The sequence below is a fragment of the Fundulus heteroclitus genome, chromosome 6 (assembly GCF_011125445.2).
Source record: "Fundulus heteroclitus isolate FHET01 chromosome 6, MU-UCD_Fhet_4.1, whole genome shotgun sequence".
In the NCBI taxonomy this organism is placed as follows: Eukaryota; Metazoa; Chordata; class Actinopteri; order Cyprinodontiformes; family Fundulidae; genus Fundulus; species Fundulus heteroclitus.
In genome coordinates, this window is record NC_046366.1 from 11,677,797 (window position 1) to 11,704,251 (window position 26,455).

Consider the following 26,455-nt stretch of genomic DNA (forward strand, 5'->3'; position numbering starts at 1 on the left):
TTGGCAGGGCTATGTAGTAAGCAGAAGGCTGGTAGCCCAGGGAATAGACTCCTGTCCATATGTTACCGGGCCCATCATCTCTGCACACATAGCCCCAATCTAAAGCACATTACCGCAGAAACTGCACTTCTAGGGTCAGCCTCTATGTGTGTGTGTGTGTGTGTGTGTGTGTGTGTGTGTGTGTTTGTTTGTGTGTGTGTCCTACTTTAGTTGTATAAGGTTTTTATTCCTCGTAGCTTCTTTTCTCTTACCATGATGACACTGACTATGACAATACTCTGCCTTTGATAACATGGTGCAGGGTATCATTAAATGAAGTAGTATTTACTTTATTCAGAGCCATTAAACCGTAAAAGCCATAAAACTCTTTCTGAATCATCTGCCTGCAGACTCCAAGTGAGCTCATGATTGTAGTAGACACTAGACAAGAAAAGAAATACCTTGATTGTCTCACACAAAGGAAATTTGGGCATGACAGTTGCAAAAACACAGAGTTACACACAAGTAACCCGACTCTCGCCAGATGGATTTCGTTCCACATCTGGGATTGCTCCATTGGAGATGCATTTCTGTAGGAGGGGCCTTATCAAAGATCCTTGCATATTATTGGATAAAGCACTTGTCCATCATCCTAACTGACGTGCTACTTCAACCACTCACATCGAAACCAACCTGTGACGCTGACGAGAGTGACGCAGGGAAAACCAAAACAGAATAGCCGCCATCATGGATATAGCGCAATGTTTTACCCATATTTTTCGGACCAGAAGGAGCATTGAATATTCTTCCCATGTCACTCCGCCCCTCTGCAGACACCCATGCTACCTGAGCGGGAGAGCTACCCATCTCTGTCGGGAGGGCGGTTTTTAAGTACAGTATCTCGGACTTTTGATCACAGCAAAATTATTTTTATGCAGGTTAAAGCCAGGCTATAGCCAGGCGCTGAGCAGTTTTTCCCTCCTGTTTCTCTGCCACAGAAAGCGAGCCTGCTCCGCGCGCGTGCACATACAGAGTGGCAAAACTGTTAAAAATGAACTCAAAACGGCAAAAACATCCAGCCAAGATTTTAACTTTTGATATCTGTTATGTGCAAATATTCCCCACCAACTTAGTAAACCCTTTAGGGTGACTTTTCAGGGGTGACGAACATGATCCAGTCAGCAGGAAATCACAGACTGTTTAGCCGAGGAATAACGCAGCCGCAGCTGCCGTAACTCTGCAGTCTTCCCTTTCTAGGCTCGTCTGTCAGCGGGTCTCTGCCGCTCCAGACAAGTCCGAGCAGAATCAAAACCGGCTCATAATCCTGATGAACTGACTGCACAGATGAAGTTTGGAGGTGTACTTTCTCGCCTAAAATCATCTTAAAACAACTTTTAGTCATAAATTATGGCTAATAAAATTGATAGGTCTGTAAACTCCTCATCTCCTTACTTCACCTTTGAGGTGGACAGTTTTCTTACTGCACACAACCCCGCTCCCTCACCAAGCCCCGAGAAAGCAGAGAAGTACTGGGTCGGTTAGGGGACCAAAGCCCTAGAAAAGGAAAGCACTAAATGAAATTAGTCGGGTAAATGTGTATGGAAACGCTACCCGTGAATTGCAAAGCCCCGGGCTTTTGAGTAGCAATGGAAAGGGGGGTATTGTTGCTGCTTGCTTCCTCACTGCGAGCGGCCGTTGTTGTTGGAATCCAAACAGTCGCTTCTCTGATATGTCGCATTTACGAAAATCCAGCCCGGCAATTCTGATTGGCTTGTTTATTTTATGTGGTATTGAAATCCATCCTAATGGCAGCGAGTCCAGATGGATGTTGGGAGATCCGTGGAGCTCGGCAGAACTACATCCATCTGGCGAGAGTCAGGTTAACGCACTAGATCAGCAATAAAAAGCAAGCTAATCTAAAGTTAAGTTCCAAAGCAAAAGACAATTAACTTATCAGTGAGGCAAAAATGAAAATAAATAGAAAGTATGTGTTGGACATTTGTTGATAGTAATTGTGATATTTAGGTACTATTACCTTGGAAAAATGCCAAATCTTTCTATGTTTGTTTTCACAAATCAAAAACTGTGTTTGAAAGAATCTGTCATCAGTACAGGATATTCCAGTCAGTTACAGTGATCTCAGAAAACCTAGCCAAACCCATTATGGAAGACAAGCAATGAACGCAACTACTGTCACACATGCAGGATTATCAGAGAAACCAAGTCTCAAAAGCATTTTCTGAGTGAGGATAGAGGTATCCTTGAGGAAAAGACAAAATATATGGTTGGCTTAGAACAGGGGTGTCAAACTCATTTTGGTCCGAGGACCACGTACATCTTAATCTGATCTCAGTAAAGTCATTACAAAAGTACATAGAACAAAAAAAAACTGGACTTACTATTGATTTTTATATTAAATTAATTTCCCTTTTACTAAATACATTATGAACAACTTGAGTTTTTAAGAAAGGTATGTGCAATTTCAACAACACTTTTACTCGGTTAAACATTTATTTAAGTGCATTATGCATAAAAACCGACCGCAGTGATTGTACAATGTTGCAAAACATTTAGTCCGTTTTTGGAACTTAAAAACACTGTCCTGCAAGTTAAAATACATCAAACACATAAAGATTTAGAAATAAAATTTAATTTGTTAATTTAATGCATAAAATGTATACATGAAAAAAAGTACATAACATTACTACAGCAAACATTCAAAGCTGTTTACTTTTATAGGGCAGCGTTGAAAGCAGCATTCCTTAGTATTTAGTTTTACTCAGTATTTGCCCCTGAAACATGGCATCTTTTAGCTTGCATAAGTCCATCAATATAAGGCATCATATACTGAATAGCAGCCAATTTCAGATTCTCATTTAAGTGCTTATATGTGAGGTTTAAGTGCAGCTTTGATTTATTAATTTTCATCAGCATGACACATTTCCCACAAAGGTAGGTAGTCCCAAACATGGACAACATTTTTGCAGCCATTGATGTCAATTTAGGATAGCTTGGTAGGAGATCCTTATGAATTGTGTCCATGCCCACTATTATAATTATGTCCTTCAATTCTACATCACACTGCAAAATCAATGATTTCAAGTTGCATATCAACGGGTACATCAGAAGCTCTGACTGTGAATGGTGAGCGAAAAACTGAGAATTCTGTCTCGAGTTCCCTAAATACCTGAAATCGTTTCTCAAACTCCCTCACTAACCGTGAAATCGTGTTTTTGTAACGTTTCATGTCAGGATTAAAGCTTGCTGCGCACACATCTCTTAGACAAGGAAAATGAGCAGGGTCCTCGCTTGCCATCTGCGTCTCCCATAACATGAGCTTTAACTTGAATGCATATATGCTGTCATAATACTGTGTTACAATAATATTTTTTGCGTCCTTGCAGCATTTTGTTCAGATTATTCAACTACCCTGTAATATCAACCATAAATGCAAGGTCCTGCAGCCATAGCAGGCACTGTAATTCCTTAACAGGTTTTCATTTTTTTCTCCATGAATTGTCCAATTTCCCCACTTTTAGATCAAAGAAGCGCTTCAGTGCAGCACCTCTGCTTAACCATCTACCTTCAGTGCGGTATGGCAGACCATGGGCAATGTTGTATTCACTGAGAAGACTGTCAAACTGACAATGATTGAGAGCTCTGGCTCGGATGAACTATACAGTTCGGACAACCACCTCAGTGCCGTGATCCATTTTTAACGACTTGCAGCATAACACATCCTGATACAAAATACAATCAAATGGCCAGAAATCACCCCGTTATTTGCGGCTTGTACTTTCTCTCTAAACTTTGTCACAACAGCTGCCTTTTTCCCGATCATTGACGGCGCACCATCAGTAGCCAGGCTTACGGCGCGGGACCAGTCCACCCCGACTCTGTCCAGCGCTCCAACGATGGAGCGGAAAATGTCCTTAGCTGTCGTGGCGTCGGTCATAGGCACCAACTCGAGAAACTTCTCTGTGACAGGCTGGCTATTCAGCTCCACGAATGAATATGGCCAGTTGAGCGACGTCTGCCATATTGGTACTCCCATCAATTGCAACAGAAAATACTAGAAATGACTCCGCTTTGTGTTTCAGCTGGCTCTCCAAATCTGCCGATAGTTCCGAAATCCTGTCTGCCACAGTATTTCTCGTGAAGCTAATATTGGCAAAAGCTTGTCGCTTCTCAGGACACACAATTCCGGCAGCCCTCAGCATACAGTTTTTGACGAACTCTCTCTCTCTCACAGCTCGGCTTTGATGCTAACGCTATTTGGCTAGAGATTAGGTAGCTGGCTTTCACAGCAGCATCACTGGCCTCTCGGCTTCAGGTGAAAACAGATTGCTGTTTCCTCAGACCCGCCAACTTTTCATGTATCTTCTGTTTTCTCAGTTTTCCGTGCAAGCTGTTGTATTTTTCCACATGCTGAGTTTCATAGTGACACCGAATATTATATTCCTTAAGCACCGAAGCTTGCTGCGAGCACAGCAGGCACATGGGTTTTCAATTCACCTCTGTGAACATATATGAAGAAGTTAAAAATCCAACACTCTGTGTCTACTTTTCTCTTTTTTGACAAAGACATTTCCTTGGTGAGGGGACCAGGGCCAACAGAAAAAGCAGCTAAAGAAATAGAACCAAATACAGCTTACAGAACCTGAAGCTCGGTACCATCTGCTGTTAGTTCTGACACAGTGTTGCATCATGTTCTCTGCTCTGATTAAAACAAAGCACTAGTATAAGAACTGCATATTTTCAATAAAATGATGTTGATTGTTTTTTTTATCTAAAATCATTATTGAACAATGATGATGCATTTATCCCCCGGGCCGGACTAAACCTCTTGGCAGGCCGGCTCTGGCCCACGGGCCCTACGTTTGAAACCCATAATAGACACCAATAAACAAATACAGTACAAATTATGAGTATTTGGGTGCCAGACATTTCACACATCAATATGGAGAACTACTGTTGTGGAAATGCACAAAAACTAATTAGGTAAGAAGCAACTCAGGGCTTTTCCGAAAGAAAGACATGAATAGAAATGGCGAGGTACGAAATGGTGGTGATTGTATTTAACTAGAGCTAGGAGTCAAAGTCTGCAAGCTTTGAAGTATTAAATCTAGAATTTGTTGAATATGTTTGCACATGCTTTTAAAAACCTACAGGCTTACAGCCTCTACCCTGCTGCTCTTCCTGTTTGGTGAGCACAACTCAAAAGTTAGAAAAACTGAGACTTACTTTACTGGCAAAAAACAGACAACATACCTCCTACTAGCAGTGCACATGTGTGTGCTTTTGTAGCATAGGCAAGTATAGGTTGTCAATCTAAATCTAGTGGAGCTAGACCATAAGAAGAGTTACAATCGATGCAGCTGCTGTGCCATGCATGTTTTAATGTTGCAGACCACAGTTTTGCTCAAGTTTAAACTGGTATTGTTGTGCATCTTTGGTATAAGCATTATCTTCACTGCAACGGCCACCAAAATGATCGCAGCGCCCCTCTTTTATAAAAATTGCTTTCAGCGCCTGCTGTTGTCCTTTAAATGCCCCCCAGGGGCCCATACCGCCCTCGTTGAGAGACCCTATTTTATAATAATGTAATACTAATATAATAGTAACACAGACTAACCTGACACAAGGTGATACAAGCAGCTGTGGATATAGTGTGGTCTTGACTCTTGTAAATCCTCCCGTGCTGTCCTTGACAACTAGAAAGCCTTTGCTTTAATAATTGTTCTGTTTCCTAATACCGATTTGTGATGATGACCGGTAAATGTAAAAAAGTTTCTTCTCATCCCTTCATCTCTAATTGGCCCGAATTTGGATAGAAAAGCACTTTTGTGATATCGCTCCCACAGCAGTGTCTGCTCACCACTCCGCTCTGTATGTCCTCCAGAGTGGCAGACAGGAAATGAGCTGATGTACTATTGGAACCATTGCAGTTTTGTTCTTATACAACATATAATGCCACCCAAAAACAATAACACTCTCGCTCACTGTCTCTTGTTCCAACCTTCAGTTGTACTGTTTGTCAGCCCATCTGCAGGTCCCTTTGTTAATATTAGCAAGCATTTGACTTACCTGCCCAGAAGGAAAGTGCCAATGTGTGGCTTTTGAGCCCCTTTGCTTCTTTCCGCTCAAAAGCTTGACCTATGTTCACCCTCCTCTTGCTCCTGCTTTGGTCCACTTGAATCTGAGAAATGTAACAGCGAGAAGTAGAACAAGCCACACACACACACACACACACACACACACATATAAAAAAAAAAAATAATAATATATATATATATATATATATATATATATATATATATATATATATATATATATATATATATATATATAAGCTTCCGCTGTCACCCTCCTGGGTTTATTGTTACGTATGATGTTAGTAGAATGGCCTAAAGAGCCTCTTCATCCAGCAACAACATCACTCAGTGTTATTTCCCTAGGTTTTCTGCCTAGAATGGTTACTAATCATTTGTAAGAAGAGTTTCACATCTGTACACCAACGACTAAGAACATTTTAAGCAGTCATTCAGGCTAAATTTAGAAAGAGTGACCATTATTAGCGATGGACGTAAATAAATAAAAGTTTTAAATAAATAAAAGTTTTAGGTCTGTAAAACAAAACTATAAATACTAAAAAGGCAGTTCAATGAAAATATTAAATGCAATTAAGCAAGTGAATTAATGCTATTCATCTGCTCTGAGATGGGGATTTTTCCCTAGGATATAATTCAGTTTTACTTTAAGGGTGTCCATGTTGCATACTGAAGTAGGGAAGGGTTTCCAGAGAAAAGGGGGCAGAAGACTAAAAACTCTACATCCTTCTCCTGTGCTGGAAATTACTGCGAATTACAAGTGAAGCCACATCTTGAGAGCAAACATCTCTTGTAGAGTGGTAGGCATCAAGTCGGTCTTGAAAGTTCTACGCCGTTGAGGGCTTTACATGTTATCACAATATTTTTTTTACTGAATTCGTAATTTAATAGGAAGCAAGTGCATTAATGGCACTAATGGAGAAATATGATTTCGTTTTACAGCCCTCGTAAGATGCCCTGCTGTAGCGTCTTATATCAACTAAAGGATTTTTGATTGTTTGGACACCCAGCTACGATTGCAGTGGTTAAAGGCATAGTGGATGATCTGTATCAGCTTTGTGCTCCGAGGGGGATCACCTTTTCTATTGGTTGCCCCACATGGCAATCATTCTTTTTTTTCTTTTACTTTTTTTTTTCTTTTTTTTCTTTTACATGGCAATCATTCTCACGTAACGGCATTGTTCATGCTCGTTCCTTGTTAGTTTCCGCTTGCTGGCTACGCATGCGTACTTCTAGTGTTTATGTATACGGTTAGCTTAGGTGTTAGCCGTTCATTGTAGCACCAATGCTCTCACCATATACTTTGAAAATGCCTGAGAGTGGCTAGTTCTTTGCACATGTTGGATGTTGCTTATCATGGAGCCGTGCCATGTGAATGTAAATCTCTCACACACCACTCTCCCCTGTATACTCCCTGGTAAACTAGTCATCATTATCTGCCCACAGACTTCTCCGGCCTACTGCCTCCCTATTTACATTCTAAGGTGTCACAAAGACAGTATAGTCACAGCCTGCGCTCCCAGGATTTAATATCTTTCAGCGCCTCCTCAGTATTCACAGAGTTTGGGAGAAAAGGCCTTCTCCTACTCTGCTCCATCTTCCTGGAGTACGCTGCAGCAACAACTGAAATTGTGCGTTTCTAAGCACATTTTAAAGAAAATAGAAACCATCATTTAAACCCTGTTCTGTTTTTGTTGTTTGTTTTTTAAGTTTTGATTTTAACTCTGTGCCCCAGGATGTCCTTGGTGATCATTGTTTTGTTATTGTATTGTCTTATGGGTATGTTACAGATCTGTCTTGTAAACGAGATAGGCAGTCTCAACGAAATCACCGGTCTAAATAGAAGTAAATGAAAATAAACAAAATGCCTTCTCTGTGTGGCGAAAAAGGAGAGTTAAATTACAAGCTTTAGAGAGATTTCCACGATTCAACAAGCAGGATTAAATGACAGCAATAATCACTCCTCTGTGTTAGAAAATTAAACTGTAACAATAAGTGCTCACTTTTCAAGTCATACTGGACAGATGAATAAACTAAGATCTGAAATAATAGTCTGAGAAAATAAGTATTCTATTCTTTTCTTTTCGGTGTAATAAGAATAAACTGTAGTCATTTCATAAAGACACTAATTGAATGAACTGGTGTTCAGTTTTCTTATTCATCTTCCGTGTCTCCACATCCATATGCTGCTGTAGAGCTGATCCTACTCAGCAGTGTTTGGTTCCTGTCCTTGGTCCACTGGCTCTGCATCGGTGGAAAAACCCCTCAGTGTTTAAGTTATGTGAGAGAAGTGGAAATATAAACTCTGCACTTACATGTTGTGGTTTTGGCCTTCTAAGAAGATTTGGTCTGTCTGGGTCAAACTAACCTTTTTTTCTCCTGGGTGTAAGAACCATTTCAGTCAACTCCCGCATCATTTTTGTATTTTTCTGGGTCCACGTGACCAAGGAGATCTTTGCCACCTTTGTTCCGCCCAGAAACAGGAATTCCTGCTTTGCACACTGCGGATTCTGCCACCTCTTTGTCCCGACAGAAACGGCCTGAGAGAAATTTCTGTTTTTTGCGCGTCGTCTGTAAAGCTGCGCTTGCCCTTTAACGTCTTGTAGACGGCGGCGCACCGAACCACCCGCACAGCAGCAGCTTGGGCATGACGTCACTTGAGCGAAAGGCTGTTGCATTCTATGCGTCGCACCAGATAATTTAGGTAAAAATGTATAAGCTCACAAAAAGAAAGTAAAGCAGCTTTCTTTGAACCAGTCGTACTTCCTGTTACTGTTGAATTGCGTTGTTGCGGCTTTGTCAAGCTCCGGAGTTCTTTCCTCAGTAATTTTTACTGTAGCAGCCCAACACAACTTCCACTGTCCTTAATGTTTGCCCACAACGCAAACATTGATTATGCAATTGTTCTTTATTAGCATTAAAATGTCTATGAGAAAGGCAGCAAAGTGCTCCTCCTGCAGCCAACAGACTGTCCACTCCCAGAGGTCTACCGCGATGGGGAATAAAAATGCGAAGAAAACATTGTCCCTGCCAGGTCTTAGCAATACAGAAAAGGCTCCATTCAAAATAAAAGCCCACATATTTCAAATGATTAAACCCAAACCTGCACCAGTGGTAATCATTTTAGTGGCACGTGTTTTAAAGGGCTAATGCCAGTTGGGATTACCCCACATGTTGCTTCTTTTTTATTTTTTTTATTTTTTTTTTCACATCAATGCAATGTCCCCACCACGCTCCCTGGGCTTTAGGATCATTATCAGTAAGCTCTATATCAGCTGCAGCCATCAAGGACAGTGAAAAGCCATCCTGGTGGCTCAATTTATTGTTGGCAGGCAGAGTGTTTTTGCATGACAGCTGAAATATTTTAGCCTACACAACATCGGTCCAGGCAATTCGTTATGACTGCAATATTGTATGCATAATACTGTCATGTTTTAACGATGATGGCGACTGAACGTATTGTGCAGCTCCGGTTTATGTCTAAGCAGTCTGCCAAATCTAAAAAAAATATATATATTGGTTGAAATATATGTTTACATACATTTTAAGATAAATTTGCATCTTTATTTTTTTGTGTTTAACGACTTTTGGATTGCATCAAAGCAGATATTTAATCCAATGAGGATTCCAGTCTCAGGCCAGTAGCCAATATTAGATAGGGCTAGATCCAGTTCTACCTGTGATTTAAAACGAAAAAATATTCATTTTGAATGATTAAAGAAGGTAAAGTTTTAAAAATAATAATAAAAAAAAAACAGGAACATTTCACTTCCCGCCTCCAGCGGTTAATCCTAACAACTAGCGTGTGATTATGGGTCTTATGTGTGATCGTGTGAAGGTGCCTGATGCCTTTGGAGTCAGCAGTATTCTTCAGAATGGATCATGTCATCCAGAAGTGCTGTTAAGTGTAGACAATGCACAAAAATGTTGCTTGGGTCAGTCTTTGAAAGAAATGATTCATTGTGGAAAAGGCTCACTAACCACTGAGTTAGAAAGAAGGCTTTCCATTACTCCTCGAATGCCTTCCACTCCCGTCTTTTCATCTTCTGATGCATTTCATCTCGTCCTTTTTATGTCTGTTGACTGAGACTAATAGCAGAGCTGTGCTGCTGGACAAGTTTGCGGTCGGCCAAAGGAGGCTTGCTGCTGCTCCTTTAGGCTGCCTAATGGACAGAGATGTGTTAGGTGATGTTAGGTTGTTTTTTTTTTTTGTCTGTCCTTTTTTTGTCTGTCCTTTGTCCCACAACAGTATCAGTTCCTAATTTCTCCCCTTTTTTAATCATCTCGATTCCTCCTGATCCTCACTGTCTCTCATTTCTGTTTTTTTTTTTTTTTTTTTTTTTTACTCCCCCTGTTGCATTTTTCAAGCCCTGTGTTGCCTCCCCCCCCCCCACCCCTGCATCCTAACTGCTCTTTTCCCATGCATGCTGCGGCCGTGTTGCTCTGCCTTTAGGAGACCGAAAATATCCGCAGCTCTGCATGTTTGAAAACCTCTGGTGGGCGAGAGATCCTCATCACTGCAGTGCTTCGTTCGCGCTGCGTGCCTCCGACGGCCTTCACGAGGGCATGCCTGCGCGCGGGTGTGTCCGCGAATTTAAGGCACGTGGACTTCCTCCTTCGTCTCTGTGTGGGGAACGTGCGTGTTTCTGCCCAGTTAGTGCAGAGTAATCCTGATTATACTCACCTCCCGCTGTCCCATTTTAGGAGAAAAAGGGAGGTGAGGAACGGAGGAGGGAAAGGGATGAGCGAAAGAGAGAGAGAATGAGAGAAAGGGAACAGGAAGGAGAGATGTTCTGTCACCCCCCCACCCCGCCATGAACAGCAGAGTCACATCAGTGATACCCCCCCCCCCCCTCCTCTCCCATCAGGCCCCAGGCGTCAGCTGCATTGGCAGGCCGGCGGCTCAAACAGCATTTGAGTCTGAAAACAACAGAGAGTATCAACTCAGCTTGCAAGAGGATTATGCTCCTTCAGAGGAGAGCTGTCTCTTTCATCACATGCCCCCATCTTTACTCCGTTTCTTTTCTTTTCCTCCCCCCCCACCCCATCTCTATTCCTTTTCCAATTCTTCTCTGCTTTTTTGTCCAGCACCGTCCCCTCCTGTTGTACAAGTTTGTCCCTCGCTGCTAAAGCGGGCGCTCCGTACGGCCCGGCGCTTTGGCTTGTGACTGATCCACGAAGTCCAGAATCTGCATTGTGTTGTGATCCATTATCTTAGCGGTTTATTAGCATTTATAGTGCTCCCCTCAGCCCTCGTGCAGCCTTTGGGAGTCAGTGCATTACTGTCTCTGAAGACTGCTGAGTGCTGGCACATTAATCCTGAATCAGGCTGCCTAAGATCAGCTTTTATGCACATTTCCCTCTGAAAAAAAAAACCCTGAAATATGAATAGCCAACCTGTTTCTGAGCAGGGCGTGTGCGTGCGTGCACGCGCGCGCAAAGGCAGAAGGGAGGGTGGGATTACAAAGCGACACAGAGAAATAAAATCTGGATTCCTGTTTGTTTGTTTGCATCATATGCATTATGTGTTTGACTCACTGGGTGTGCGAGTGTGCGTTTTCCACAGCACAAAACGCCGTATGCGTGTCTGAGCACATGGACACAGGAATCGCGTATTTGCCCAGATTCGGCTGGCTCCGCTGACTGGTTTTGGGCACCAGGCCTGATTGCCCTTCTGCAAACAGAACCAGGCCAAAATGTACACTCTCAACCTCTTCATGCACACAAACAGGAAGCTCCAGGGAACAATGCCGCTCAGAGCTTGCCAGTGCTCCCCCCCTGAAAGCACTGTTGACACACGCGGTGTGTTTTTGTGCACACATGGAGCATTTTTCCGTTGGCCATCGTTATCAATTTCGCCAGGAGATGGAAAATAAGCTTGACTTCTGTGCGGCGGTGTTTGCGTTTGATAAATGATTCATTTGGTGAAAAGTGTGATCAAGGCCAAGCCTGCAGTATCTATTTCAAGCGGTCGCTGACTCATCCAGGAGCCTGACAGAGTACCTGTAGCTCCCGATTCGCATCTCCAGTGAACTGTGCTTAAGAGTTCAGCACAGCTCTCTGTCTGCTGCTTTATCCGCATCAACAGCATAGAGTCTGCTGTTTGCCACGGTCTGCCCTTTTTATCTGTTGCTCTGTTGAATTCATTAACAATCCGCTTGTCAATGCTGTCTGTCGCGCTTTGCCCTTTGCTTCAGAGACCTGGCTCATTTAACACAATAGTGCATACAGCACGTGGAATTGAATATTGTCATTTTTCATGAAATATTTTCGTGCGTTCCAAACGTTTCAGCGAGTGTTAAAGATTAACCGCAGCAAGCCTTTTGGGTTGGGAATAAGCCAAAAAGATTTATCCTGCATCTTATTTTGTTTTGGGGCAGTTTTACCAGCTCAAGCGAGTCCATGACACGTCACATAAAGTTCATCTAAAAGCAATACCTGTGAACACTTTTAAGCTCTTTCTATTTAGCATGTTGGCTAAATCTGGCACATTTCCAGAGTCTACCTACAGTATGTTACAGGATTTCTTCCAGAGTTACCTGGTGCATAGCTGCGTTCATCTTTATCCATCAGCTCTGACATGCTTACTTACCCTGCATACCCACAGCATGATGCAGCCACCACCACCACCAACCATGGCCATTTTGAGGGCCATTTCCCTCCCACCTTATAAATATGAACTACTCTGTGCTGGTCCACACAAATCCCGTAAGGTCCTGATAAAATTAATTGAAGTATGTAGTTATAACGTCAAATCTCAAAGAACAAATATATGAACGTGTATGAATACTTTTGCACTTCCCTTTTTTAGATTGAAAAATATGCATACATTGACATGATATATAAATAACAACAGTTCTTTTAAAGGGCTGGGCTAAGCCACATTATGCATATAACAGTAGAGGTGTGGCCATATGAGCCCTGGCCGTGCTGCAGCTCCCTGTCGGGTCAGGCCAAAGTGTCTTCCTTCAGGGGTCTTGTGTTGCACTTTGGTGCTTTCAGAAATACATTTTATTCATAGAAAATAATTAAAACTGCATTGATTTATTTCTTTATTTTATTTTTTGTAAGTCACCTATTTATTTGTGGGGGGATTTCTCCACCTGTTTAGAAACGAGATAGCGTTGTTATAATTGCTGCCCACCTTCCAGAGGAAGTTAGAAATTCAACCAATTACGCCGTGTTGCCCATTAAGACCTGTTTTCATGAAGTGATGGTGAAAATGGGATTTCCAGATAACATATAAAATGGTATTGAAGAATCTCTTTCAAACCCATCGGAATAAAAATGATAGCACTATAAAAAGGAAGAGTAAAAAGTCTGTTAGTTTTTTTTGTTTGTTGTTGTTGTCTTTTGAGATTTAAAATGTAAATATTTTTATGTAACAAATAAATAATTTGGAATAGGAAAAATGTATAGTACTGTTAATTATTTTCAGTAAAAAAAAAAATTCTGACAACTATAACAATGTTATGATAAAAATATGCATCAAATTAAAAAATATATCTATTTTTGTAAACATGTACTGATTAACATTTATTACTGGTCCCTAACCTTTTGCCCACAGTTAGACTGATTTCTATTTATTCATTTATTTCATGCCTGTCTTTATGCGTTTGAGACAGTCCAATTCGTCAACTTGTTCAGCAGTCACAGGCAAGCATCTGGTTGGGATTTTATTTACTGTTTCGTTTATATAACAATACATTTGTTTTGTTTTTGAATCAATTATTTTGATATGTTAAAAATATGAGGCTGTTTTATTTTATTTCAGATTTGTTCACAATATATTGAGATCGTCAGATCTTGGCTGAAATGTTAAACTGTGGGTTTATCCATTAAACGAATGTTTGGAAACGTTCCATTCAGAGTTCATTTCTAATTAATTTTCACGACACCTTCCATTAAAAAAATATGTTTTTATGGGAGTTATTGGAATCGTTTTGTTTGGGTTTTGTTTTTTTTTCAAAGTCATTTTGGATTCCAAAGATTTGTTGCATCGCTCTCCGTTTTGTCTTGGCAAACCAAAGCATGGCATCTTATCTCCCTGTTTGCGTGTATCTGCCTGTTTCTTAAACTTCTGTGTAATTATTCAGTCCCAGGTCCACCCACGCTGCCATCTTCTGCAGCATTTATAAAGACCTGTCTGGAATACCGAGCCAGAGCCCTACAGACAGACACGTACACACATATGCTCATGCCCTAAACCCAGTGCAGTGGTGCGCTCTAATTAACAGCCAGGGACTCTACATAGTAGTAGCTGGCGGAGTGATAAAAAAGAGGAGCAGATGTAGGCCTAGCATATTCCTCGCCTCGGGTTAGGTGGCCCCCTGACCTGCCCTGGGGGGAGGCGGCCTCCCGACCTGCCCCGTCCCTATCCTCCCATCCCTTTCTCATCCTCTCTGTCCCTTCATTGGTCAGATTGTTAGTGGATTCTGTTTCCTGATGTCAGAGGGTCGGTGTGCGGATATCATCAACATTCGGGCTCTATACTCCATTCTTTGATTCCACTTAGTTTACTTTGTGGCAATTCTCCCCAACGTCCTCCTCACAGCATTAGCCTCAGAATGATGTGTCTATCTGACAGCGTCTCTCTCTCTCTCACTCTCGCTAAGGCTGATGGCTGTGGATAGAGAGGAAGAGGGCGATAGATCCTATCTCCACTCAGCCTCTCATCCCCAACTCAGAGCCTACACAAACAGATGGTGTGTGTCTGTCATGCGGTTAGGTAGCAGGGAGCCCGGAGGAAGGAGAGGAGGGAAGGAAAACACAGCCAGTTGATGTGGTCATGGTCCACACCTTGGGCCGTGTGCGGCTGCAGCGTTTGCAGCGACGCCCGGCTCCAGGAAATTGCCCCTCCCCGTAAGCTTGACTCCTGAGCTAAACAAATAGCATCACCTCTGCCGGGGCAAAATAATTATATATCCAGGTACGGAGGAGGTGTTTTGTGTGTATGGTAATGAGAGGGTGCGCGTTTTAAAAGAGGGCAAAAAGGAGCGGAGAAAACAGGTGGGCTGATGGATGGCTGAATACATGTCTGGCCATCTGGACCGCTGTCACCGGGATCCTTAATCCCATTCAGCTGAGAAAGTGTGCGCCAGTGTGCTCGGTCCGTGTTTGCGTTAGAAAGCAACTGCTGCCTCGAGCGCACGCCTTTGCGTTCATGCATATGCGCGGACATGTTCCAATGTTCCAAACGCGGCTGGAGAGTCTGCAATGGTGCTAATGTGGAGCGTGGCTATAGAAGCTGATTTGCACATACACGTACACACCTTCCTACTGCCCCCCCCCCTCCAGTGTAATCAGACAGATCCAGACGCATGCGAACACATCCCAGAACAGCCTCTCTAATCGTTGGTACATTTTAACAATTACTGCTAACAAGTCCTTATTACCCCTAGCGCCCTGCCCCTCCTCTTGATCCCAGCCTCTAATTGCCGCCGCCGTTTCTGAGCGGCTCTCCGCATAGTTATTAGACAGGAATCAGTTCAGGACGCCGACACCGAGCCACACCTCTTAAAACTCTGAGTCACTGACAATCAGTCAAACACCTGGGGTTCAAAGATACCACATTAACTGTAAAGTGCCGTGGAAAAGTCTTTGCTCCCTGCGGTTGTCCTCTTTTTTTTTTGGGCTTTTTGTCATACTTGTTTCAGATCATGAAACAAATTGTAATATCTGCCAAAAATAGCCCGACTAAATACAGCAATGCAGTTTTCAAACGAGGCTTTAATTTATCATGGAGAAAAGTCGGCAACACCAACATGACCTTATATGAAAATATAATCACACCCAAGAAATACATCATGCCCTGATGCAGAGAAATTCCTAAACAGCTGAGAAACGACATTCTATCAGGTTGGAAAAGGTTGTACAGCACTTTATCAAGTCTGACGACCCCAAAACACTTTACACTTCATTCAGTCTTTCACACACACACACACACACACACACACACAATGGTGAGCTATGGTTGTAGCCCTAGGGCAGACTGACAGAAGCAAGGCTTCCATACGTTGATGCCACCGAGCCCTCAGACCACTGCCTGCCCACTGTTGGAGTGGAGAATCGAACCGGCAAGCTGCCAGATACAGGACTAACGCCCTAACTCCTGCGCCACAGTGGACCACAGTGAGAACCCTTTTCCAAAAAAAGACGAAAAACTTCAAACCATGTTGAACCTTCCCTCGAGCAGCTGGGCACTTAAAAGTACCTTGACAACTGATCCTGGAGATCAGAGAAGAACCCACGCCGCCCTCTTGCCTTAATCATTATCATGACAGAATACCAGGAAAGGAACTGGGCAAAAATGGCTCCCGAGGGAGAGTTTAGAGGCAAAGTGTCACTGCTAAATGTGTAACCTGAAGCTCAAGTGTAGGTTATGCAGTAGGGACTGTAGTTCTGGACTCAGCTTGCTAACGTTGCGCTAACATCTGACTTCAATGCTGTGGCATGACCTAAAATAGGTCATTCATGCTTAAGAAAATGTGGAGCAAAATCAAAACAGTTCCGCAAAGAAGACTGGGGCCAAAACTTCTTCACAGTGATGTTAAAAAGTCATTGGCAGTTATCACTAATGATTGATGCCGGTAGTTTCTGCTAAGGGTTGAACAAGCAGTGACCGGTTTAATGGGACAACCAGTGACCGGTTTAATGGGACAAGCAGTGACCGGTCACATGGAGCCATGGTTGATTTGGATAGCTTTTTTTATCTGCAATAAGTGAAATCTTCATTTGAAAATTGCATTTTATTCACTTAGATCTTGGTCTGATGTTGTCATCTGTTTGATCTGAAACAATAAAGTCTGACCAAAAATAATTAAGAGAAGATCTCTCTTAGGGAGCACGTATCTTTTCACAGCGCTGTATGTGTGTGGAACGTGTCAGCAGTGAAGTAACTCCTGCTGACTGGGCGGTATGTTTATATTCCTCTTGAAACAGCTTGTCAGGCGCATCAGAGATTCTGGCTGTTTTCTTCCCGCCAGCTGTATCACCTAACGACTGGCTGGTTGGGAGCATTAGCCTGAGGCTTTTGTCCTGAAGGCTGTACTGGTTCTGCTGTCTGCGCCAGCATCTCCGCATCCGACGGCTTTGCTGACGTTACGGGGAGGAAAGGTGTGTCTCGCGTCAGCGTTGCAACGAGCACGTCCAGTTTTGGCTGCGGATGAAGGAAAGCAGCATGAAAGGGTACCGTGTTGTACCACGGTTAACCGCGTCCTCTGTTTTTAAGTGAGACTGAAGCTCCACAGACCCAAATACTCTGCAAAAACAGAACTAGAAATAAGTAAAATGTTTTTAAAATTAGTATATTTGTCCTTGATTTGAGCAGGTAAATAAGAATTTTTGCCAATGGAACAAGATTTTTGCACTTAAAAATCATCTCCATCATCTTATTTCAAGTGCAGGATGTCTAATTATCTTATTTTAGGAGTCAAAATATTCATTCCATTGGCAGATAATCCATTTTACCTACTCAAATCAAGGATAAATACACTAACTTTAAGAACATTTTACTTATTTTCAGATCCATTTTTGCAGTGTAAGGGTGAAAATATGTTGTAAAGATGTGTAAAAAGCCTTCAAATAGATTCATTTTTACTGTAGTTGCATATTTTATTTTTGTCTAAAAAAAAAATGCTACTGCTTTCTAACACACGTTGCAGCAATATAAACGCGGGTTCTTATTTGTCAACCGTTCTCAGTTTTTTTTAAACAAAACTTTTTTTTTATTATTGCACGTGTCGGGAGTTTCAGGCGCCATTTTGCTGACGCCATTTATGACTCAGGAAGATCAATGCATATCTACTTGAATGTCGTGTTCGCCCATTTTTCCCATTTTGAACTTTGTATCATGCGACACGCATGCTCCAGGGAAAACGGGATCACATAGATTATGAACAACAGGGATTAAGAATATTAATCTTTGTTTAGTGTCTTTCCAGCACTGAATAAATGCAATGAAGGTAAAGGCTGAATTTTAAGAATGTTTAAGCGTAGGATAATGCTGCTGCCCTGAATGTGGTGGGTGCTCCATAGGTGGGATTATGTCCCAGCTCTAGGAAATGTGTGAGTAATTCTGACTGTACAGTTCAGTTTCTACATGTTCAAAGCTGCTGGAGAAATATTCCTAAAATGCTGCAACTTACAACATGGACAGTATACTTCCTTATGCATCAACATTGACACGTGCTCCTGCTTTCTGTTCATTCCAGAGGACCTGTTGCCGTTTGGCTTCCCCAGCATCGACATGGGTCCCCAGCTGAAGGTGGTGGAGCGGACAAAGACGGCCACCATGCTCTGTGCTGCCAGTGGCATCCCCGACCCGGAGATCTCCTGGTTCAAAGACTTCCTGCCTGTTGACCCCAGCCTCAGCCAGGGCCGCATCAAACAGCTTCGATCAGGTGAGAGACGACGGTGAACAGACAGAGCATCTAAAGCAGCTTTGTGATAAAGCAAATCCCTGCTCCTCTAAATTTGGTGATTATCGGGTTTTAATTATGATTGGGGGGGATTACATGCTGCACTCTGTGTTTATCTATATCCTTTGGGGGTGTAAAACCTTTTTAAAGCCAATTTCATTAAAAGGATGATTGTACCATCCTTAAGACAAGGGGTGGGGGAGGTGGGGGGAAACAAAAACGTTTTTATCAACATTCGGTAGTAAATATTCTTGAAAAAATGTCATATTGGAGGTACATTGAAAATCAAATTAGAACTTACCAGAAAGCAGTGGAAAGAAATGCCTCATGCTTGTAACTCTAACCCTAATCTAAAAGTCTTTAAGGGTCTCAAAGATGAATTCCTGCTGAAATATGTATTAAATTGTGCTAAATGAGCTCCATGTCCTGGAAGTGGACTGTGAGATTGCTTTGCTGCAGATCTTTTCTTTTTCTGCTGCCCGAGAGAATGGAAAACCACAAGCGTGTGCAGACACATCCTGGAATGAATAGGGAGAAATCACATCCTGCGCTTAAAACAGTTTATTCGGCTTTGTTTATGCCCCTCCGTATAGATGATACAGTGTCTCTCGGAGTAAGCCGTCATGTTTTTCACAGCCATTTTCACTCAGCCATCCTCAGGGGGAACGAAAGTGATGGTGAGGCGAAACCATTTTGCTGTTGCTTCATCCATATTCTCTGCGCCCCTTACATCCTGCCAGCTCTGATATCTCCCTCCTCTCAGACGAAATGTTTCACTGATCACTTTCAGTGCTTGTCAGCTATACGTCTGGATTACCACTTGCAGAACCTGCAGCTACGATGGCTGAGAGAACTCATGGGGCTTAAGCTTTGAGCCCAAAGCTGCAAGTCCCAAGCATACAGGTAGCATCATCGAAAGCTAACCTGTTCACTTGTATATTCACATCACAAATTAAATTAGCAGCTGATTTGGGGGTATTCATCCTAAATATGCAAATAATCATCCCACCTGTTGTTGGGTCTGAGTTGATGATATTTGACTGGTAATGGACAGAATTTATTTGACACTTTTCTAGTCATTCTGACCAATCAAAGGGCTTTACACTATAGCCACATTCACCCAATCGCACAAATTCATGGACCGATGCGCAGATCTGTAGGCATCTTGGGGTTAAGTGCCTTGCTCTGGGGCACATATGATGGGGGAAGCTGGAATTTGAACCTACAACCTTCTGATTGCAACACAGCTATTCTACCCACCGAGCCCGTTCTTGATAACAATAGCCAAAAAGCTTAAACGATCGCTGGTGTTTTTGTACGTGCGGCTACAAACAGGCACCTTCGTCTCAACCAAAACAACAGCAGCCAATTTAGTATGGATTTTCTTCTAACACAATTTATTTTTAATTGGTTGTCTTATTGTAGAAAGCATGAAAGCTCTTTTTTTTTTTTTTTGCAGCGGAGGTAAGCAGAATATTAGCACAAATGTGATCTGAATTTGGATTTGTCCTCTGGAAACTAATGCAGTGCAAATGTGCAGTAAAATATTATTTAGAGAGAACATCAACAAAAAGATAAGGAGTCAATAATTTGCTTTCCTGTAGTTTTGATAAAAGTATAAAGGTAGCGTCAGCACAGGGAGCACACAGCAGTCTGGGAGAGAGAGACTCAAAACCCTTTCTCGCAGCTGTGCCCTTTTATAGCTGAGCGGGTACGGTGGTGCATTATTGTTCATAACAGAAACCGTCTGCTTGTTACACCTTAACGTTTGGTTGCACCCCGGCTTACAATGTCAGTCAACCAAACAATCGATCAACAGATCATTCAATCAATCTCTATTTGAAGAGCACTTTTTTATACACAATGAAGACAGCGCAAAGTGCTTTGCATGATATAAAAACAAGAGGCAATAAAAAAAATTGATGAATAGACAAACAATCAGTGAGCTAAGTGTGAGGGGGGGGAACATAACATGTACAGTAATGTACAGTAAACATTATAGACCTTGGTTTGACTGACTAAACGAGACAGGCAAGTGCTGAAAGATATAATAACAAAAAAGGAATATCAGTTCTAAAATATTTAAATCTGTTTTTAATGTACATTTTACTGAAAACGTATCATGTAATACATTTTTACCCATATCAATAATTGATGGAAAAAATCTGTATTGGCATCACAGCCATGAAACCCTTCTTATACCTGCTGAGCAGCTTTTTGCTCATTTCCACTGGTGTTTTGATCATTTATTTATTTACTTTGGCTTTGTAGCTGATTTGGTGCCAAAAGCATTTAAAATAGTCGGGATTGATTCATTGACAAAATTTTGGATTCTAGGTTTAATAATTTGTTTTCCATATTAATAAGCATCTCAATTTGCACATTGTACCTTTAAATGTTTTCCTCTGGCTGGCTCACTTCCTGTATTGTCACTTTGGTTGGTCCTCCAATTCCAGCTCCTCCTGTCTTATCTGAACATGCATCCATAGAAAGTAAGTCTGGGTTCACGTGACAAGCTGTTAACAACCTCAGACTAACATTCAAGTGCGATCCTTAATGTTACCTTTAGTTCAATCAGATAACCTTTAATAGAAACTCTGATATTTTGAATGTGCGTCACAAAATATCGTCCTGATTTCAAACAGACGTCACATGAGCATCGAATCAAGAAGTAATACATTAAGACGCGATTTAAGTCGCAACGGCAAGACAAATTGTTTTAAAATTTGTTCAAATTGTTCTAATTGTTTTACTTAATGTTCCAAGGAAGTCATGAAAATAAGTACTCCTGTCAATCTTAAAGCCCCACCCCCGCAGCTAATGTAGATCATAAACTAATGACACAACATGCTAATGTTTGCGGACAGATGTTGATCTTCCCAAGCAAGAAACATCAACAGATTCGCAGCTTTAATTTTGGCTCCATTTGTGTTCAAATGACGTTCAGCTGCTCAAATGAAGCACTCGGCTTTTTCCCCCAGAATTTATGTTGCGGCACATGTAGCCGCTTCCCCCCGTAGCTTCCGTATGCGATTTTACGCACTCTTTTCTCTCCATATGGAGCGGGCTGTGCCGCTCTTAATGCTTTGCCTCGCGAACAATTCCCATGTTTGACAGAGCTGCTGTTTGCACATAAAGTAGCAGAGAAACCCATTTTTGCCCCTAGACCTAATCTTAAGTGTAATTTCCTCCCAATAGTCCACTGATGTGTAGAAAAATGGGTACTTGCCACGGTGAAATATACTGTAGAGAACCTACAAGTGTAATTACCTTGTGCAACAAAAAAAGGAAAAAAGAAAATCTGCAGTGTAGCTGTGGGTGGAATGCTGTGAGAAAAGAGCCTGACTGCTGCATGAATCCGGCGGAAACATCCTGAAACAAAACACCCCTATGTTTTAAGCACAAGTACGGTTTTAATGATGCAGCGTCTGCTTCGGAACTGTTTTGCCATTGGGTCTAACTTAATAATGCGTTTGTTTTTTTAATTGTTTTTAGACCTTGTTTTATATAGATTTTGCGATAATTTGTCTTTAGTCGTTTCTGCAGGTCTGTTCCGAAGTGCCACAGAGACATAACAGTGATTCAGCGGTACACTGTATTAGGCTATATTTCACATCAATGGAACAGCAGCAAGACAAATGGCGCGGCGAGATCCATCGTGGTCTTTAATAGGATTTAAAATCACCAAAAGCCCTCACCAACTCAGAGAGCAGAATGTGCTGCATAATGAACCAAACAGAGCACTGAAATGTCTTTAAGGAAATCAATTACACATGAGCTAGGCAGAAAATAGCTCTGAAAATGTGTTCTGGGTGAAACACTTCTTTTAGATGAGATGTTTAATGGGGGTCCCATCTGAGCAATGCATCTGATTCGGTGGGCAGCTGCCAGATCTTACTGGACCAGAGCCAGGGATCTGCTCTGGGCCACAATCACCGCTTTCTCCTCCGTCCCCCTGCTTTTCCTCTCTCTGCTGGCTCTCGGAAATGCTTTTTTTTTTTATGCCACATATGGGTCAAGATGAAAAACGATGCAGCGAGACGCTCATGACAGAGGGCTCTCTTTCCCCTCACAGCCCATAAGTAGCCATCATCTGCGGGGGGTCTTTCCTACTCAGGTATCTGTCCGCTGCCATCAGCATTGTGTTTACACATCTGATACCTGCTGCACATGCACTTCCTTCCTTCCTGGGGGCTGTAGCATATGGCGCAGCGCAGAGCTGAACTTTTCCTGACATCTTTATACCTCAAGCAGGCACGCATTTATTTTTTCCGGGCCATCTGCTGCATCGCTTTAGATGTGCGTGAGGAGAACCGTGACAAGCTATCAGTCTGTCGTTGACATTCGGGAACCAGAACTGGAGTTTTCCAAAGCCCCGAACAGCCTTCTGAGACCCATTCTAACCGCCGCATGCAACACGGGCCCAAAGGGTTGATTACTGGATGATGGATGGACTTGTCTTTGTTAAGAACGTGGGGTCTGATCAGAGGTTACAGTAATAACGCTGGTAACAGTTTAAGTCACGCGATGTAGAGTAATATTGTTTCCTTCTTCGCTTAATCCCGTGTCCATGGGGGGTGCTTTTCCTGGCAGTTTGTTGGCGAGGAATCACAGCCACAGATTCCAAAGGATTAAAGTGGGAAATAAACACGCTGGCCCCCCCCCCAAAAAAACCCGGTATTTAAAAATAAAGAGACATTTCTTGGGCAGGATGTAGTCAATGTTTCTGCACGACCAATTAGCTGCACTTAAAACACAGAGGTGCAAAAACAAACGTGGTCGTGTATGGCATAAGAGAATAGCGAAGTGCAAACAGTGGAAGGCAGCGCAAACCGGTGTATCCGACCAATTGTGATATCGATGTAGAAGGAAATAGGCAACGTTTAATGATTTATGTTGGTTATTTCACCTTTTTTCAACCATGTGACTAGTCAGTGCAAATGATACAACAAATGAACATAAATTAAAATAAAAAGATATATGAGGCACAGAACAGAAGTGCATCAACGTTGCATCAATTAACCAATAATGATATTATTTATCTGATGCTCTGCTGTTGAGACACTCTGAACTGTACCAATGAAGACTCACTCACCTCCATATGCCGAACTGTTGAACTCACAACATTATGATCCACTTTCTGGTCAATTCAACTCATAATTATCTGACAAATTTCTCATAGAGCATTAAACTTTCAATTCTAGAGGGTTAGATGATCCTCAAATGTAAGGGTAAAAAGTAACATGAGATGGTGACAGTAACACCCAGCACAATCAGACAAACTGATGTCATTTTAACTTTTTCTTTCATCATGTGTCAGATGTTCACTACAGTCTGATCAGGTAAATGTACGGAAGCCCATGAAGAATGATGAGGCTCCTTCTAACCAACAAACTGGGTCACAGTTTCTGATTCAGTGTGTGGTTTAAACCGGCGGCCTTCAAACTGGTGTCCCTAGACCCCCAGGAGTCCACGAACCACGTGTTGGGGCTCCGTGAAACGCATATTGTTGGGCCTGAGGAGGCACTTCTGAGGATGCGTCTAGTTTGAGCTAAGTAACAAAATGGACAAATATTTAACTCCATCCACTTCCTCAAGTAAGGTAAAAGCCAAATCAGTTAAAATTAGGAAGTTACATCAAGTTTGGCTTCATTGAGAATGAGGATCTAATATCCACCAAATCTCTAATATTAGGTATATATATACATATATATATATATATATATATATATATATATATATATATATATATATATAGTACAAAAGGCTGTTTAAAAATACCATCATCACGAGGAATTTAAAGGGGTTAATGCTGCTAATGGGTCCCTGGCTACGAAAACTTTGAGAACCCCTGGTTTAAAATAGCCAACTTCTGTCCCAGCAGCATAATCTAAGCCACCAGGGCTGTGTGTTCTTTAAAAATCTGTTTAACCTGTTACATCATTTTGCTGGGGAAGGATTGTTGATAAGGAACTACCACTTGAGGAACCAAAAGGTAGTCCTAATCGGTCTGATGGATCTGTTTACTCATATATTTGGGATAATTTCAAATCAGGTAAATGACAGTGTCTTATCCTGAAACATTTATTTTGTCATTACACAAATCCAGTTCAACAAGCATGATGAAACAATCATCAATTGATCTGTCTTGATTGATTTACCCTTTAACCAAATGGATGATCCAGTTGGTTTCTACCTATCTCCAATTTCAGCTTCCAATTTACAGTTAATTTTATATTTGTTTATACAGTCCTATGAAATAAATTGGAATATGTGTTTGAATGAGGCTCATTCATTAGATTAAAAGTTTCAAAATAACAACCCTTAAGAAGGTAAAACTAATTTAAGTCCACGTTTCTGTATTTAAAATGTTTCTTATTGATCTAATTTAATTGATCTAATTTAACATTGTTTTGTTTTCATAAACTGAAAATCATCATAATTATGAGAAATAAAGGTTTTAAAACGTCAGTCTTTGTGTAAATAATCTATATAATTGGTTATTTTAAGTTATTGAACTAAAATAACTTTTCAGCTATATTCTAATTTATAGAATATGACTATGACAAAACTGTATACTCATAGATTTAGCTAAATATGTGAATAAGCAGTTTTGAAGTATTTTCATTTTTACTGTCCAGCCTTCACTTAAATGAATTCCTCACCTTGCAGGAGGATTAGCGTCCAGGCCATCTCTCTGACCTGGATGTTCTGGGAAAGCTATCAGGTTAGCCGTATCTGTTGTTATCTGATTAGCTGAGCTCCGGGCCCAGCAGACATAATACACCGTCCACAATTTCACTGCAGCTCAGTTTACTTCGGTAACGTCTCATTCCAGGTCTGTCAGCAGCTTCCAGACTCACTAACAAACCGTTCTCCCTCTTCTTCTCTGCTCATTTCATTTCCTCTCTTTCACCCTTTCTGCCCTGCTTGCCCACTCCCACTGTCATTATGGCAGGTTTGTTTCCAGCTTTATGACCATGCTGTTTGTTCATATGCCACTGCCCTTTCCGCGTGCACATAAAAAACACCCAGTTTTCGTTCTGCATCCTAATTACATGTTTTGCATAAAGTAGGACTCCAGTCGCCAACATGAAATTTTTGCTGAGGGCGAACCGTATGAGCAGCTTCCAGCTGTCAGACGGCGCCTTGTTTGCAGGGATTCACCTGTCCATTTGCGCCTCTCTTCCACCTTGACGTTCTCTTGCTTCCCATCTCGCCGCCGCTGCTTTCAGAGGAAAAGATCTGGCTTGTAGAGCGGTTAATTTATTCCTGTTCCTTTCCTTACTCTGCCCTGTACCACAGAGAAATGAGAGAAGGCAAACAGAAGGAAAAAGGGGGGCGAGCAGGAGCTGTTTTCCTTTCATGTAACTGCTGAAGACAGAAGCAGATGGATGACAGGCTCAGCTTGCACTGCCTGGGCTCCCTAAACACGCTGCCATACCAAAAGCACACGCGTATGCTTGAAATTAGAGAAACAGGCTTCTGACTTTTGTTGTTTCAGTCGGATGAAACCATCATGTTTATGATTTTTGTTTTGTATACCGATTGCCATGTATGGGCATGAATAAAACAAACAAATGTGTTTAAGGTTGAAAATGCATGAAAATTCCCAACCTCAACTGCAGATGTAAGGTGTAGTCCATTATATTTTCTCTTTAAGAACTAAAATATAAAAGAAAATATTAGAAAAGTGTTTAAAAAAAAATTTTTTCATTCTTGTAAATCATTGTTTGTTATGTTTGAGTGTGTGAGGGAAAAGTATTACTTTTTAACTAGGTTTGATTATTTTATAAAATTTTATGAATTTATAAAATAACAGAGGTTCTATTTCAGGGGTCTTCAGTTCCAGTTCTCAAGGTCCGGTGTCCTGCAGCTTTTATATGTGTCCCTGGTCCATCACACATGAATTATAAAGCTGACTTACCCCCAAACTCGGCGTATTTT

At 41.7% G+C, this 26,455-nt stretch overlaps 1 protein-coding gene across 8 annotated transcripts in view; it reads left to right on the forward strand.

Annotated features, from left to right (window-relative positions):
* LOC105934197 (receptor-type tyrosine-protein phosphatase S) overlaps nucleotides 1-26,455 on the forward strand; it is a 122,897-nt gene that overhangs the window by 38,827 nt on the left and 57,615 nt on the right. For all 8 annotated transcript variants that reach the window (XM_036138040.1, XM_036138042.1, XM_036138043.1 and 5 more), the window contains exon 5: nucleotides 18,302-18,490. In XM_036138040.1, coding sequence (XP_035993933.1) covers nucleotides 18,302-18,490 — 189 coding nt within the window. The remainder of the gene's footprint in view (nucleotides 1-18,301; nucleotides 18,491-26,455) is intronic.